The sequence below is a fragment of the Microcaecilia unicolor genome, chromosome 1, assembly GCF_901765095.1.
Source record: "Microcaecilia unicolor chromosome 1, aMicUni1.1, whole genome shotgun sequence".
NCBI classification, from domain to species: Eukaryota; Metazoa; Chordata; class Amphibia; order Gymnophiona; family Siphonopidae; genus Microcaecilia; species Microcaecilia unicolor.
This window is the reverse complement of record NC_044031.1, coordinates 772,848,431-772,861,144: the sequence shown is the minus strand read 5'-3', so window position 1 is coordinate 772,861,144 and position 12,714 is coordinate 772,848,431. Positions and strand designations below refer to the sequence as shown.

Sequence of the window (12,714 nt, the reverse complement as noted above, 5' to 3'; positions counted from 1 at the left end):
CAAAAATGAGGACGATATAATGCCTTTGTATCGCTCCATATTGTGTTCAGTTCTGGTCACCGCATCTCAAAAAAGATATAGTGGAATTAGAAAAGGTGCAGAGAAGGGCGACGAAAATGATAAAGGGGATGGGACGACTTCCCTATGAGGAAAGGCTAAAGTGGCTAGGGCTCTTCAGCTTGGAGAAAAGGCAGCTGAGGGGAGGTACTTAAGTTGCAGTCCTGCCTTTCACTCCCATGCTCTGCTCTGTGTCTGCTCCCTTGCGAATATGCGTTAAGCAGTTATTTGCAGAATAGCGCATAGGTGCCTGCTGGCATTTACGCAGCCCACATATACTCATAAGTGCACATATTCCAACCATTAATGCATATAATGCACATTTAAATGTGGGCACCTAGGTTTGTTTATTTTTTAACAAAATTTCTATCCTGCATTTTGTATAAATTCTAAGCGAGTTACAAATACAATTAAAATATATATAATATTTAAAACTAACTACAAATACACATACCCCCTCTCAATATTCAGCACTATTTAACCAACCAGGAATGGCTCCTGGCCGATTAAATAGAGCTTAGTGAGCTAAGCGCTAATATCCAGTGGGTTATCTACAATGAATATTTGCAGTTAGCGCATAGGGGGGATTCTATACATGGTGTCTAAAAAATCAACACAGAAAACATTTTTGCCTAAGTGAGAGGTCACAGAAGCCATTTTGCAAAGGTGCTGCAAGGGCCAACTATCACCACTAGACCACCAGGGATTAAGGTAGGCCTGAGGGGCCTGCATGGACTCCGTAGGGGGGGGGGGGGGGGGTTTGGGGGGGGGACGCAGATAACTTCAAAACAAGGTGCTCTTGTCAGGGTCTGGAACTGATGTTTGCTCAACCAAGAGGTTTATATTTTCAGTTTCTCCATTTTTATCAGTCAGGCTGAAGAGTGGAACGAAAGCCATGGCAGCAAATATAACAACATTCTAACATATGGCGGACACTTACAAGATAAGTGGCTCCTAGACAGGCCTAGCTCTCTAGTCCAGCATCTTCCTGTTGACTATGTAAACAGTGATGTACAGCAACACCAAATAAACACCGTAACAGAAATCTTGTGGTTAATGGCAACCATAAAAAGATTTGCCTATCATTTTTTTGGTAGGTTGACAAACAGCCACCAGGTTTCAGATTTGCTGCCCTTTAGTTTACTGTTGACTTACTAAACATATAAGGAATATGTTTTATCTGTAGGAGCAGCAGCCTGAGAACCAGGGACCCCAGGGTTCATATCTCACTGCCACTCCTTGAGATTCTGGCCTCAAATAGATGATAAGCCCTCCAGAGACAGGCAAATACCTGCTGTACCTGAATGTAATTCACACTGAGCTACAACTGAAAGAGGTGTGAGTTTAGGGCTACCATATTTTGTCCCCCAAAAAGGAGGACATATGCCCGGCCCCCTTTCACACCCCACCCCGCCCTCTTTCACACCCTCACTCTGCCCCCTTTCACGCCCTCGCTCCACCCCCTGTCACATTTTCCCCTCCCCCCAGTCACACACCCCGTTACTCCCCTCCCCCGTCACCCCTCTCCCCTTACCTTACTACTGCCCTGGTGGTCTAGTGACCTCTTCGGGGCAGGAAAGAGCCTCCTCTTGCAAGGTCACTTCAACTCTCGGCGGCCATTTTGAATCGCTGCCAAGGATCAGCAACAGGAAGGATGCATGCAGGGCAGTGCTCCGGCCAGGAAAGAAGGGGGCTCTTTCCTGCCTCGAAGGCGGAAGAGCTCACTAGACCACCAGGGCAGTAGTAAGTAAGGGGAGGGGAGGCTAGCAATCTGCCTGTTTGTCCGGATTTCTGGACAAACGGGCAGATTGGCAAAACCCGCCCGGTTGCCCGGACATGTCCTCAAAAAGAGGACATGTTTGGGTAAATCCGGACATATGGTGACCCTATGTGAGTTAAACCCAAATGCAAAATCCAGTACCAGGCATAATGTGAAGTAACAATACTAAACAGTAATATAAAATCCTAGAAAATCACCCAGGACTCACTTTACTCATATGTTCTTCATTGTATCCGCATGTAATTCATTGCACAGTACCTTATAAATGATAAGACCAATGAACTCGAGCCCACCTCCTCCCCAGTCTAGTAAATAACACACCGATAAATAATAATGTGTCTTTATTTCTTACCGGAACTGGAAATCCCTCATATTCAAGGCGCAGTTCAGGATCCAAGTAAGCAATCTGCCACCAAGTTAAGAAAGAAGGCTGATCCAACAAATTCACTTCCTGTAAGTTAGACTTCTTAGCACACCTCAGAAATGTTTTCTGGTCACTTGCCAGATATAACTGAAAATGACAAGAAAAATCAAGAATATATAGATGTTTATCTGCAATATTACTCACAATTAAAAAGATCTGCTGAGTGGCTGCTATTACAAGTATTTTTTCAGAGAATGGACATCCCCAGCACTAACACTACCCACACTCAGTGGTGTGCTGGTAAATTTTTAACAACAGGCTCTCTCTCTGAACCACCTCTTCGCCTCTTTTTTTTTCATTTTCATGAAGTCTTTATTAATAAGTAAAACACAGATTCAAGTACATAGCACATCGTACACAACATAGTACATTTCAATTGTACAGAACCGATCTCTGGTAATGTGGATGACAGATAATACAGCACATGATGAAACTCTCACTGCATACCCAACCAACCAGACACATCTTGCTGTACGAGTGCGCCCAGTAAACTATTCAGTATGTCCAGTCCAATACTTCAAGATTTGTAGATTTGTATATATTAGTTCCCATCCCCCTCACCCCACCCCATTAAACCCCTACCCACCCCTACCCCTCTATCAAGCATCACCATAACCGATAACAGCAATCATATTATACATGAAGAAGAAAAGGATCCCAGATCAAGTGCCATCTGTTCAGGTGGTTGCGCCTCTCAGCTAGTAATCTTTCCATCTCGCAGATAAGCCTCAGTTTTTTAATCCACCGAGTTATCGGTGGAGTTATATGCTGCTTCCAATGGGCTGCAATTACAACTCTACCAGCGCATATAGCCTGCCTCAGAATAATTTGCTGGGTCTGAGGGCGATTTGCAACACCCGCCAAAAACAGGAAAAAGGTCGGGTTCCAAGGTAGTGGGCTGCACGTCCATCTCTGCAGCCTGCTGTGTACAGATCTGCAGAAGGCACTGACCTTCCTACAAGCCCACCATATGTGTCCCGCTGTGCCCTTTACACCGCAACCCCTCCAGCACAGCCCCGACGTAGTGGGGGAAATACGCTGAAGGCGCTCAGGCGTCAGGTACCATCGATACAACACCTTCACTGTGTTCTCCTTGAAGGGCACATGAGACAACACCCTCATCACATCCCGCTCCAGTATCCATCTTTTAAGACACTGCCTACCTGCTGGTTAGTGATGGCACAAGGAAAGCAAGATTGGTCCAGTGAAGACTAACTCAAAATAACCTGGCTGTTCCTTAGCTGGGCTGTAGTATTACCATATTGAAAATGCGACCATACCAAGCCTCTGTGGTAATGCTCCACTAATAAATTAAAAGATTAACTGGATTTCTTGAAAGGATTATATAAACTTAGGATGCATCATGACTAGGGACACATGCATACACTTATTTATTCAATATCACAATTCTTCATACAGCCACAAAACAACCTTTTAGGGTAGATAGTGTTCACAATGAGCTCCTTTTATTACCGACCAGACAGAGATAAGAGTTTTCAGTTTTGGTACAGTATAAGTTATCACAAGAACAAATATAAGAAAACCAATATGGGCTACATTAGGGGCTTATATAGCCCATTATGTATAAACAAAAGAAATCTGCATGAAACAAAATATTTATTTTGACTAATAAAACTACTTCCCCCTGAAACATATTCAAAACAGAATAACCCATTTGTGTATCTAAAAGGTAAACTTCTACAAAACAGATGAAGATCTGATTCCATGTGTGCCCCAATGAAAGGAGAGTTTAATTCTACTTCCATTTAATTTCAATATATTCCATCAACTTTATAACACCTGGCTTCCCATGGTAGATTACAACAACAACAGTTAAGAGGAAACCATCAGGAAACAGGATATCCTCACTGAAATTTGGCCATCTGTATTGTATACAGTGTATTTATTATTTTTATAGTGTAGAAAAATGAGCACAAAATACAGAGTTTAAAATTGCTGTTTCTACCAGCTATAATAATTTCTTAAAATGTGTTAGTGATATTCAATTGTTATTTCATGAAATTTATATCTAGACTATATGGGAAGCTTTCAAATAAATTAAAAAGCTGTCCAATAAGTAAAAAAAAACATAAAACTTTTGACCTCTACATTTTAAGGCACTACCTATCCAATTGAAACAGCTTTAGAGTTGGTACACAGAAGATGGGCAATAAAGAACGACAACGTGGATGCAGCAGCTCATAGGTTTGCTTGCTTTGAGATGACAGATGTGCGGGGGGGGGGGGGGGCAGTGAAAACAGAGATTTACCAAACTGGCTTCCTTACCGTGGTAGAGTAGAAAGACAGCGCAGCAGGCTCATCAGTTTCTTTCAAACCTCCTTGGTCCCAACTCCCGACAGTATCCTCTGACTGCCGCGTCCTGCCTACGCGGAAACAGCAACTTGAATCAGAGTAGGCGGGACGTGGCAGCAGAAGGACCCCGACGCTGGCAATGCATCATGACCTGGCTGTTCTAACCACCGCCTGCAGCTACTACAGGTACAGTAGAGGAGTGGACGATGACAGGCGGGGGCGGAGAGGTTGAGGGAGGGAGGAGCGGATGCAAGAGGGAAGAGAGAAACCGAAGAGACAAAATAAAACTTAAAATGCATGGGGCAGCGGGAAGGGCAGCAGGGGAGAGAGAATCGGAACACACACGGTGCGTGCAGCAAGTGGTTTTTTTTGGTGGGGGGGCGGCCGGGGGACAATGCTCCCCCAACCACTTGACTACTACTACAAATCTCTTTCTCTCCCCATCCTTTCAGTCTCTCCCCTCTGTCTCCCCATCCTTCCAATAGTCTCCAATAGTCTCCCCTCTTTCTTTCTGCATCCTTCCATCGTGTCACCTCTTTCTCCCTACCCTTCCATCCAGCGTCTTCCCTCTTTCTCTCCCCATCCTTCCACCCATCTACCCTCTCTCCTGATCCTTCCATCTAATGTCTCTCTCCCTCCTTCTAACCAGTGTCTATCTCTCTACCCTTTTCTGTTCAGTGTCCCTTCTCTCTCCACATCCTTCCAGTCTCTCCCCTTTTTCTCTGCATCCTTTCATCCATCTCCCCTCTTTCTCTGCCATCCTCCCATCTGTTTTCCCTCTTTCTCTCCCCATCCTCCGTTTCCCTCTTTCTCTGCCATCCTCCCATCTGTTTTCCCTCTTTCTCTCCCCATCCTTCCGTTTTCCCTCTTTCTCTCCCCATCCTTCCGTTTTCCCTCTTTCTCTGCCATCCTCCCATCTGTTCCCCTCTTTCTCTCCCCATCCTTCCATTTTCCCTCTTTCTCTGCTATCCTCCCATCTGTTTTCTCTCTGTCTCTCCCCATCCTTCCGTTTTCCCTCTTTCTCTGCCATCTGTTTTCCCTCTTTCTCTCCCATCCTCCGTTTTCCCTCTTTGCCATCCTCCCATCTGTTTTCCCTCTTTCTCTCCCCATCCTTCCATTTTCCCTCTTTCTCCCCATCCTGCCATCCATTTTCCCTCTCCCGATTCAGGCCCACCAGCCCCAGCTCCCATTGCCGGCCACTGCTGCTTTTCCTGATGAGCAGCAGGGCCGGCGCTACAAAAAGAAGAAGCGCTCAGCTGACTGAGCTGAGCTCCAACGCAAACTACGAGTCACTCGACGAGAAAAAATGTTTTTAAAAAATGCAGCATCGCAGGCAGCCTCGAAGCATTGGCTGCTGGCTCTGCAGGCTCCTCCCGTCTCTTACGTCACTGCCCCTGGAGCGAAACAGGGGCGGTGACGTAAGAGACGGGAGGAGCCTGCAGAGCCAGCAGCCAATGCTTTGAGGCTGCCTGTGGTGCCGCGTTTTTTTAAAAACATTTTTTCTTGTCGCGTTAGCGTTGGCGGCTGGCGCTCAGCTCAGTCAGCTGAGCACTTCTTCTTTTTGTAGCGCCGGCCCTGCTGCTCATCACGAAAAGCAGCAGTGGCCGGCAATGGGAGCTGGCGCTGGTGCTGGGCGGGCCTGGGCTAAAATTGGGTGGGCCTGGGCCCACCCATGCCCACCCGTAGCTACGCCCATGGTTCCAGAGTCTAACCACAGGCTGAGTAAAGAAAAACTTTCTCCGATTTGTTTTAAACCTACCACATTCTAATTTCATCTTGTGTCCCCTGGTTCTATTATTGTTAGAAAGCGTAAACAAACGCTTCACATCTGTCCGCTCTACCCCACTCATTATTTTGTAGACCTCTATCATATCACCCCTCAGCCGCCTTTTCTCCAGGCTAAAGAGTTCAAAATTCTAAATCTTGTATTCAAGTCAAAGCTTTTCTCTGCTCCTTCCAATTTCTTTAAATCTTCTTATCCTGTACACACCTTTACGCTTCCTTCGCTCAGCAGACCACAACCTTCTTGGAGTGGAGGAGTAGCCTTGTAGTTAGTGCAGCAGACTTTTTATCCTGGGGAACTGGGTTCAATTCCCACCATAGCTCCTTGTGACTCTGGGCAAGTCACTTAACCCTCCATTACCCCAGGTACAAAGAAGTACCGGCATATACTATGCAAACTGCTGCAAAAACCACAGAAAGATGGTATATCAAGTCCCATTCCCTTCTCATCCTCCCCTCCCCTTCACAGATCCATTTAACAACTACCCATGACACTGCTTTCAGCTATCTTGGTCTCAAACTATGGAATAACCACCTCCCTTCCAGTATCCATAATCAGCCCTCTCTCTCGACCTTTAAACGAGCCCTGAAGACCCATCTGTTTTCCTTGACCTTCCGTGACCTTTCTCTCCTAATGATATAGGGGCCGATATTCAGCCAGTGGAAGACCAGCTAACTCCTGCGGTCATCGCTAAGCTCGGATATTCAATGCTGGGCCATTTCCGGAGACCAGTATTGAATATCTGGTTTAAAGATAACCGGTTAAATCAATATTCAGACTTAGCTTACACAAAAGATACAAACAAAAGGTTTGGCCATGAAACCCAGTTTAAAAATATTCAGTGCTATTTAACCGGTTATCCCCCAATGAATATCCCCGGTTCCCAGCTTGCGGATAGCCGGTTATATAACCGGCTCTCTGCAAACTGGTAACCAGGGATATTCAGTGGGGGATAACCGGTTAAATCGCACTGAATATCAGGGGGGAGGAGGGATAATTTTTTTCTTTTTAGCTCTGTTTTTATTGTACATTTTCCCCCAGATTCTATATAGCGCGCCTAGAGATCTGTGCCAAAATCCAAGCAGCTTCTATAACAACACACGTAACTTAATTAGCTTAACAAGTCTAATTAGTGCTGATAACTAATTAGCTTGATAACTAATTAGCATTTAACAAGCAATAATGAGCACTAATTGACAATTAGAATTTACATGCACAATTCACTAATACCCTCATGATCAAAAGCCCTGCTCTGTTCCAAACAGCGCTCTAAACTAGCGCTGGAACAGCGCGGGGCGCTATTATACCTATGATCAGAGATAATGCATGCAAATTTAAGCAGCGCAATTATCTCTGATCATGGGGTAGAAGTGCGGGCGAATTGTGCCGAGCATGTGCTCAGCACAATCCTCCCGCACTTGTTTGACAGGTCTGGGCTGTCAAAAGCCCAAACCTGTCAAACACAGGGGCTGGAGGTCCATAGGACCACCAGGCCCTGACTACCCCTGCCACGAGCAACGGGGGCTGGAGGTCCAGCGGACTTCTGGTCCCCCAGATGATCCGCCCCCCCCCCTCCCAGTGACAGAGGATTGGAGGTCTGGTGGACCTCCGGTCCCCACTGACGATCCCACCCCCCCTCCCCCCACATGTTCAGGGAGGGCTGGAGATCCGGTGGGTCTCCAGCCCCCCCAAACCCTCAGAAAATGATCCCTGGTGGTCCAGTGGCCGCTGGCCAAACCCCTCCCCCAGCAAGCGACAGGGGTGGGAGGACCTCCAGCCCACCCCAACTCCCCCCCCAGCGTTGTCTGCCGAATCCCTGGTAAAAAGAACCCCGAACCCCCTCCCAGCCCCCCTACCTTAGTTGGAGGAGGGACGCAGCCTGCCTCCCTCCTCTTCCTTCGACGCTGCAAAATGGCGGCGCCCAGCCCTGCCCAGTGCATCCTGAGATGCGCTGGGCAGGGCTACACACCATATAAGGGAGTTTGCTTAGTTAGCATTGATTTCCGGGCCGCTTTTTTAAGCGCCATATATAGAATTTCCTCCTTTATGTGTAATGTTTATCATTTTTTATTTTTCTTTGTAAAGTAGATTTTCTATTTCGTAAACCACTTTATGCCTTGTTGTTAGGTTACAGCGGTATATAAAGTTTAATGAAAGTAATTAATTAAGTAATTATAAAAGTGACAAAGACATTCATCAATGTTAACTTACTTGTCCCATAAAGCCTTCCATTGTCCTAAGAGCAAAATTCTGTCCAAATCTGAGAGGTTCACCCAAAGGACTTCCATCAATGCTGCAAACATTCAAGACAAGCAATTTCATCAGGAAAATGTTAAATTATACATATATAACATTAAAATGTTCAATTATACATATATAACATTAATATTATAAATGGCTCAAAATGATTTAAAAATGTATGTAAAGAAAATATCATTTTATGACAGGGGTTCTCAACCCAGTCCTCAGGCACCACAGAAATCTAACCCATCCACACCCATCCCTGCGGGCAATCTAACCCGTCCCTGCCCGTCCACACCGCAAGTAATCTCCTCTATTCCAGCTCCTGGCCCACCCAGCCTTTGCTGTGCCACAGTCAACTTGACCCCTATCCCCCAAGAAAGCCAGATTCTATAAGCAGTAAAAACACTAGTAAAAGTAACATAAATCATTTTCTTCCATACTCTGCGAAGACAGCAGATGTACAGATTAGCACAGGACCCAAAGTAGTCCAAATTTCAAAACAAGTAAAGTCAGAAACAACACAGTTTATACCGAATTGTTCAACCACCCTTAGAACTCATCTTTGGGTCTAAAAAGCAAAAACATGTGCATATAAGGACTGGATAAATGAATTAAAACAAAGTTAACAAAATTGTAAGTTTGATGTTAAACTGCATCTACTGTACACTGCCTTGGGTGAATCTCTTCATAAAGGTGCTTAATAAATACAAATAAATAAATAACATTACATTACATTAATAAATAAAGTTTAACGCAAATACCCCTAATATGTAATACTTGGTAGCAATAATGAAACAGTGATTGAATATTATTATTATTATTAACATTTGTATAGTGCTACCAGATGCATGCAGCGCTGAACACCTGACACAGAGAGCAGTGGCGTAGCCAGACCTGACTTTTTGGGTGGGCCTAGAGCTAATATGGATGGGCACTATGTGGCTGATATTCATCCACTGGTGGGCAGTGTGGTTAAAGCCTGCTGTCAGTGCTGAACTCCTAAATTCAATGCCACACCGTATCCAGTGATCAGCATTGAATTTCCAGTGTCATTTATGGCCACCAGAACTTAACCAGTTAAGCCAGTATTCAGTGCTAACTGGTTAAGTTCCTAGCAGTTAAAGACAGTACCACATAAATAGCAGTCCTATTTAAACGCTGAGTATCAGTGATATAGCCAATTAGCCGCTATGATTTAAAGGTGAATACTGAGCGGAGATAACCGGTTATCTCCCTCTGAATATTTGCAGTTAGCCGGTTAAATGCTATTTAAGCAGTGGTTGCTGCTGAGTGGTTAAATAGCACTGAATATCGGGAGGTATATATAGAAGTTAGTGTTTCTTGGGGTACTGCTAATAATGATTTAGAATACACTTGATGATGGATTTCTACGAAAATGGTCTGCCCAACAGCTGTCCCGCATCAGCATAAACCACATACTGTCACACTGTCAATATCAAGATTTTTTTCCAACCTACTGTGAAATCTGTAGCATACAGAACATAACTAGAATGTTTCCTCTTACATCTTTCCATTGAAAAAATGTATTTCAAACTCTGGTAGCACCCCAATAATAGCAACGCAAAATCCCTTCACTGCCAGATACTTTGGAGGTCTTTTACTAAAATTAGCTCTTGTTATTTCTCATAGGACTCATTTTACTCCTATGAGCCCTGCAGCAGAAAACATGTGCTATCAAACATATAAACGGCGAGTGACCGTACTCACTCGCAAATGCGCAGTAGAGACTTCCCTCTCTGCCCCGCCCCCGCGTCAGATGACGGGGGCGGGACAGAGAGGGAAGTCTCTACTGGCATGCTGCAGACGTCGGAACCGCTCCCCCTCCCCCCTCCCCCGAAGTCGCCGCCACCGCCCCGCCATCTGGCTGAGAACTGTGAACTTACATCACCACGCAGCAGCAGGCACATCAGCAAAGCTGCCATCAGGCTTCCTTCTCTACCTTTGTCCCGCCCTCGCCGACGTTACGTCACACGAGGGCGGGACACAGGCAGAGAAGGAAGCCCGCCCTGACGGCAGCTTTGCTGATGTGCTTGCTGCTGCGTGCTGATGTAAGTTTACAGTGCTGCTCGGGCCGGGTGGAGGGGCGGCGGCGGCGGCGACTCCGGGGAAGGCGGGGCGGCGCCGACCTCGGGGGGGGGGCTCGGAAACTCCCCCCATTCCAAAAGTAGCCCATTTTCACGGGCTCAACGGCTAGTTCATTAGTAAAAGACCCCTTTTGTGAAGTATCACTAAATCCTGCAAAGTTCTGAGCCTATGCCAGGGGCGTAGCCAGACTTTGGTGGGAGGGGGGTCCAGAGCCCGAGGGGAGGGGGCACATTTTACCCCCCCCCCGCCGCCACCCCCAATCTTTGCTGACCCCCCTCCCACCGCGAACCCTCCCCTGCCGCCGCCTACCTTCACTTTTGCTGGCGGGGGACCCCAATCCCCGCCAGCCGACGTCCTCTTCGTCCTGCTGCAGTCGAAAAAGTCTTCTTCCTTCTGTTGCATGCTGACGTCCTGAACTGAATGTTCCTTCTGTTCTCTGAGTCTGACGTCCTGCACATATGACGTGCAGGACGTCAGCATGCAACAGAAGGAAGAAGACTTTTTCGATTGCAGCAGGACGAAGTGGATGTCGGCTGGCAGGGATTGGGGTCCCCCGCCAGCAAAAGTGAAGGTAGGCGGCGGCGGGAGCGGGTTCGCTGGGAGGGGGGTCCAGGCTGAAATCTACAGGGGCACAGGCCCCACGTAGCTACGTCACTGGTCTATGCTACAAAACTTTAACACCACCAATTCTGAACATACAAATACCAATACCTTTAAAAAGGAGGCAGTGAATATACACAACAGTAATACAAGTCCAGTTGGAAAAGCCAGACAATTCAGGTTCGTATACATCCCCACAGTAACCACATGCCAGGAAAATCTCTCACCTTGGTAAAATGAAGCACATAGACAAACCCTCACCAGTTACAGAATAAAGGGCCAAAACTGTGAAATTGTCCTGGGTAGCCCGTTTCCTTCCTTACCCCCCCCACCCCCATCCTTCCCTGTAGACCGGCATCAGCCCTGTCCTGCCCCCTCCCTATTGGCTGGCATCAGCCCTGCCTTCCCCAATCCTCCTCCTCCTCCACCCAGAAGCACCAGATTTAAACAAAACTTTTTCTTTTCTGGGCACTGCAGAGCCACCCTCCCACCAAGAAGTCTAACAACATAAATTATAAAACATATTTTTTTAAAATCTGGGCAGTACAAAAGCCCACCAGCATGACACAAACAAACAAAAAAAAAAAGTTTTATGTGTCATGCTGGTGGGCTCTGCACTGCCCAGATTTAAAAAAACAAACAAACCTGTTTTTGTTTGTTTTGGGTTTTTTTTTTAATAAACCTGGTCAGTGCATACCCCAGCAGCGTTTCCCTACAGAAATCTACTGTAGTGCCCCCCCCCCCCCCCCATGAGGCCCTGATGGGTGTGGTGGAGAGGAGGCCACGGGAAGAGTAGACTTGATGGGGGGGGGGGGGGGGGAGATGCTGTTGTAGTTTCTTGCTGCTGACTCCTGCTTTCTTTTCTCTAGCAGCACGGGGTGGGGCGGGAGGCAGCAGGCTACATTTTAGAACAGCACCCAAGGCAGCTCTGAAGTATCAACTCACCAGGCAGGTGCAAGGGGGCAGGTGACACTGACAAGCAGAAGTTAGAAGAGCTTCAACCACAGCTTCAGCAGCGAAGTTATCTCCCAGCTGCACACGTCAGATCAAAAGACAACGAAGTTGCAGCATCCGAAGATCCATGGCAGAGGAAATCAGCTGATAGTGCTTGGGGATTCATTCTTCAGACTGCAGCGTCGGACCAGCCACATGCCTGCTAACAGCTTTGCAGCGTCCCGACTCATCCCGCCCCTTAAGATACAAACTTCTGTTTCTCTGTATCGGAAACAGGCCATTTGTGTTTTAAGGGGTGGGACTTGGAGTCGGAACGCTGCGCAGAGCTGTTAGGGGGCATGTGGCTGGTCCCTGCGCTGCTGAAGCTGCAACAACGGAGGAGGGATACTGGGATAGTGGCTGGTTTTCTGCTGGGTGGGCCTGGGATGAAAATGGGTGGGCCTGGGCTATGCC

The 12,714-nt window shown here is 46.8% G+C and overlaps 1 protein-coding gene across 1 annotated transcript in view; it reads right to left on the bottom strand.

Annotated features, from left to right (window-relative positions):
- Positions 1-12,714, bottom strand: part of CFAP161 (cilia and flagella associated protein 161) — a 97,684-nt gene that overhangs the window by 45,466 nt on the left and 39,504 nt on the right. The window contains exons 4-5 of the mRNA XM_030189840.1: positions 8,569-8,650; positions 2,190-2,348 (exon numbers count right to left, since the gene is read on the bottom strand). Coding sequence (XP_030045700.1) covers positions 2,190-2,348; positions 8,569-8,650 — 241 coding nt within the window. The remainder of the gene's footprint in view (positions 1-2,189; positions 2,349-8,568; positions 8,651-12,714) is intronic.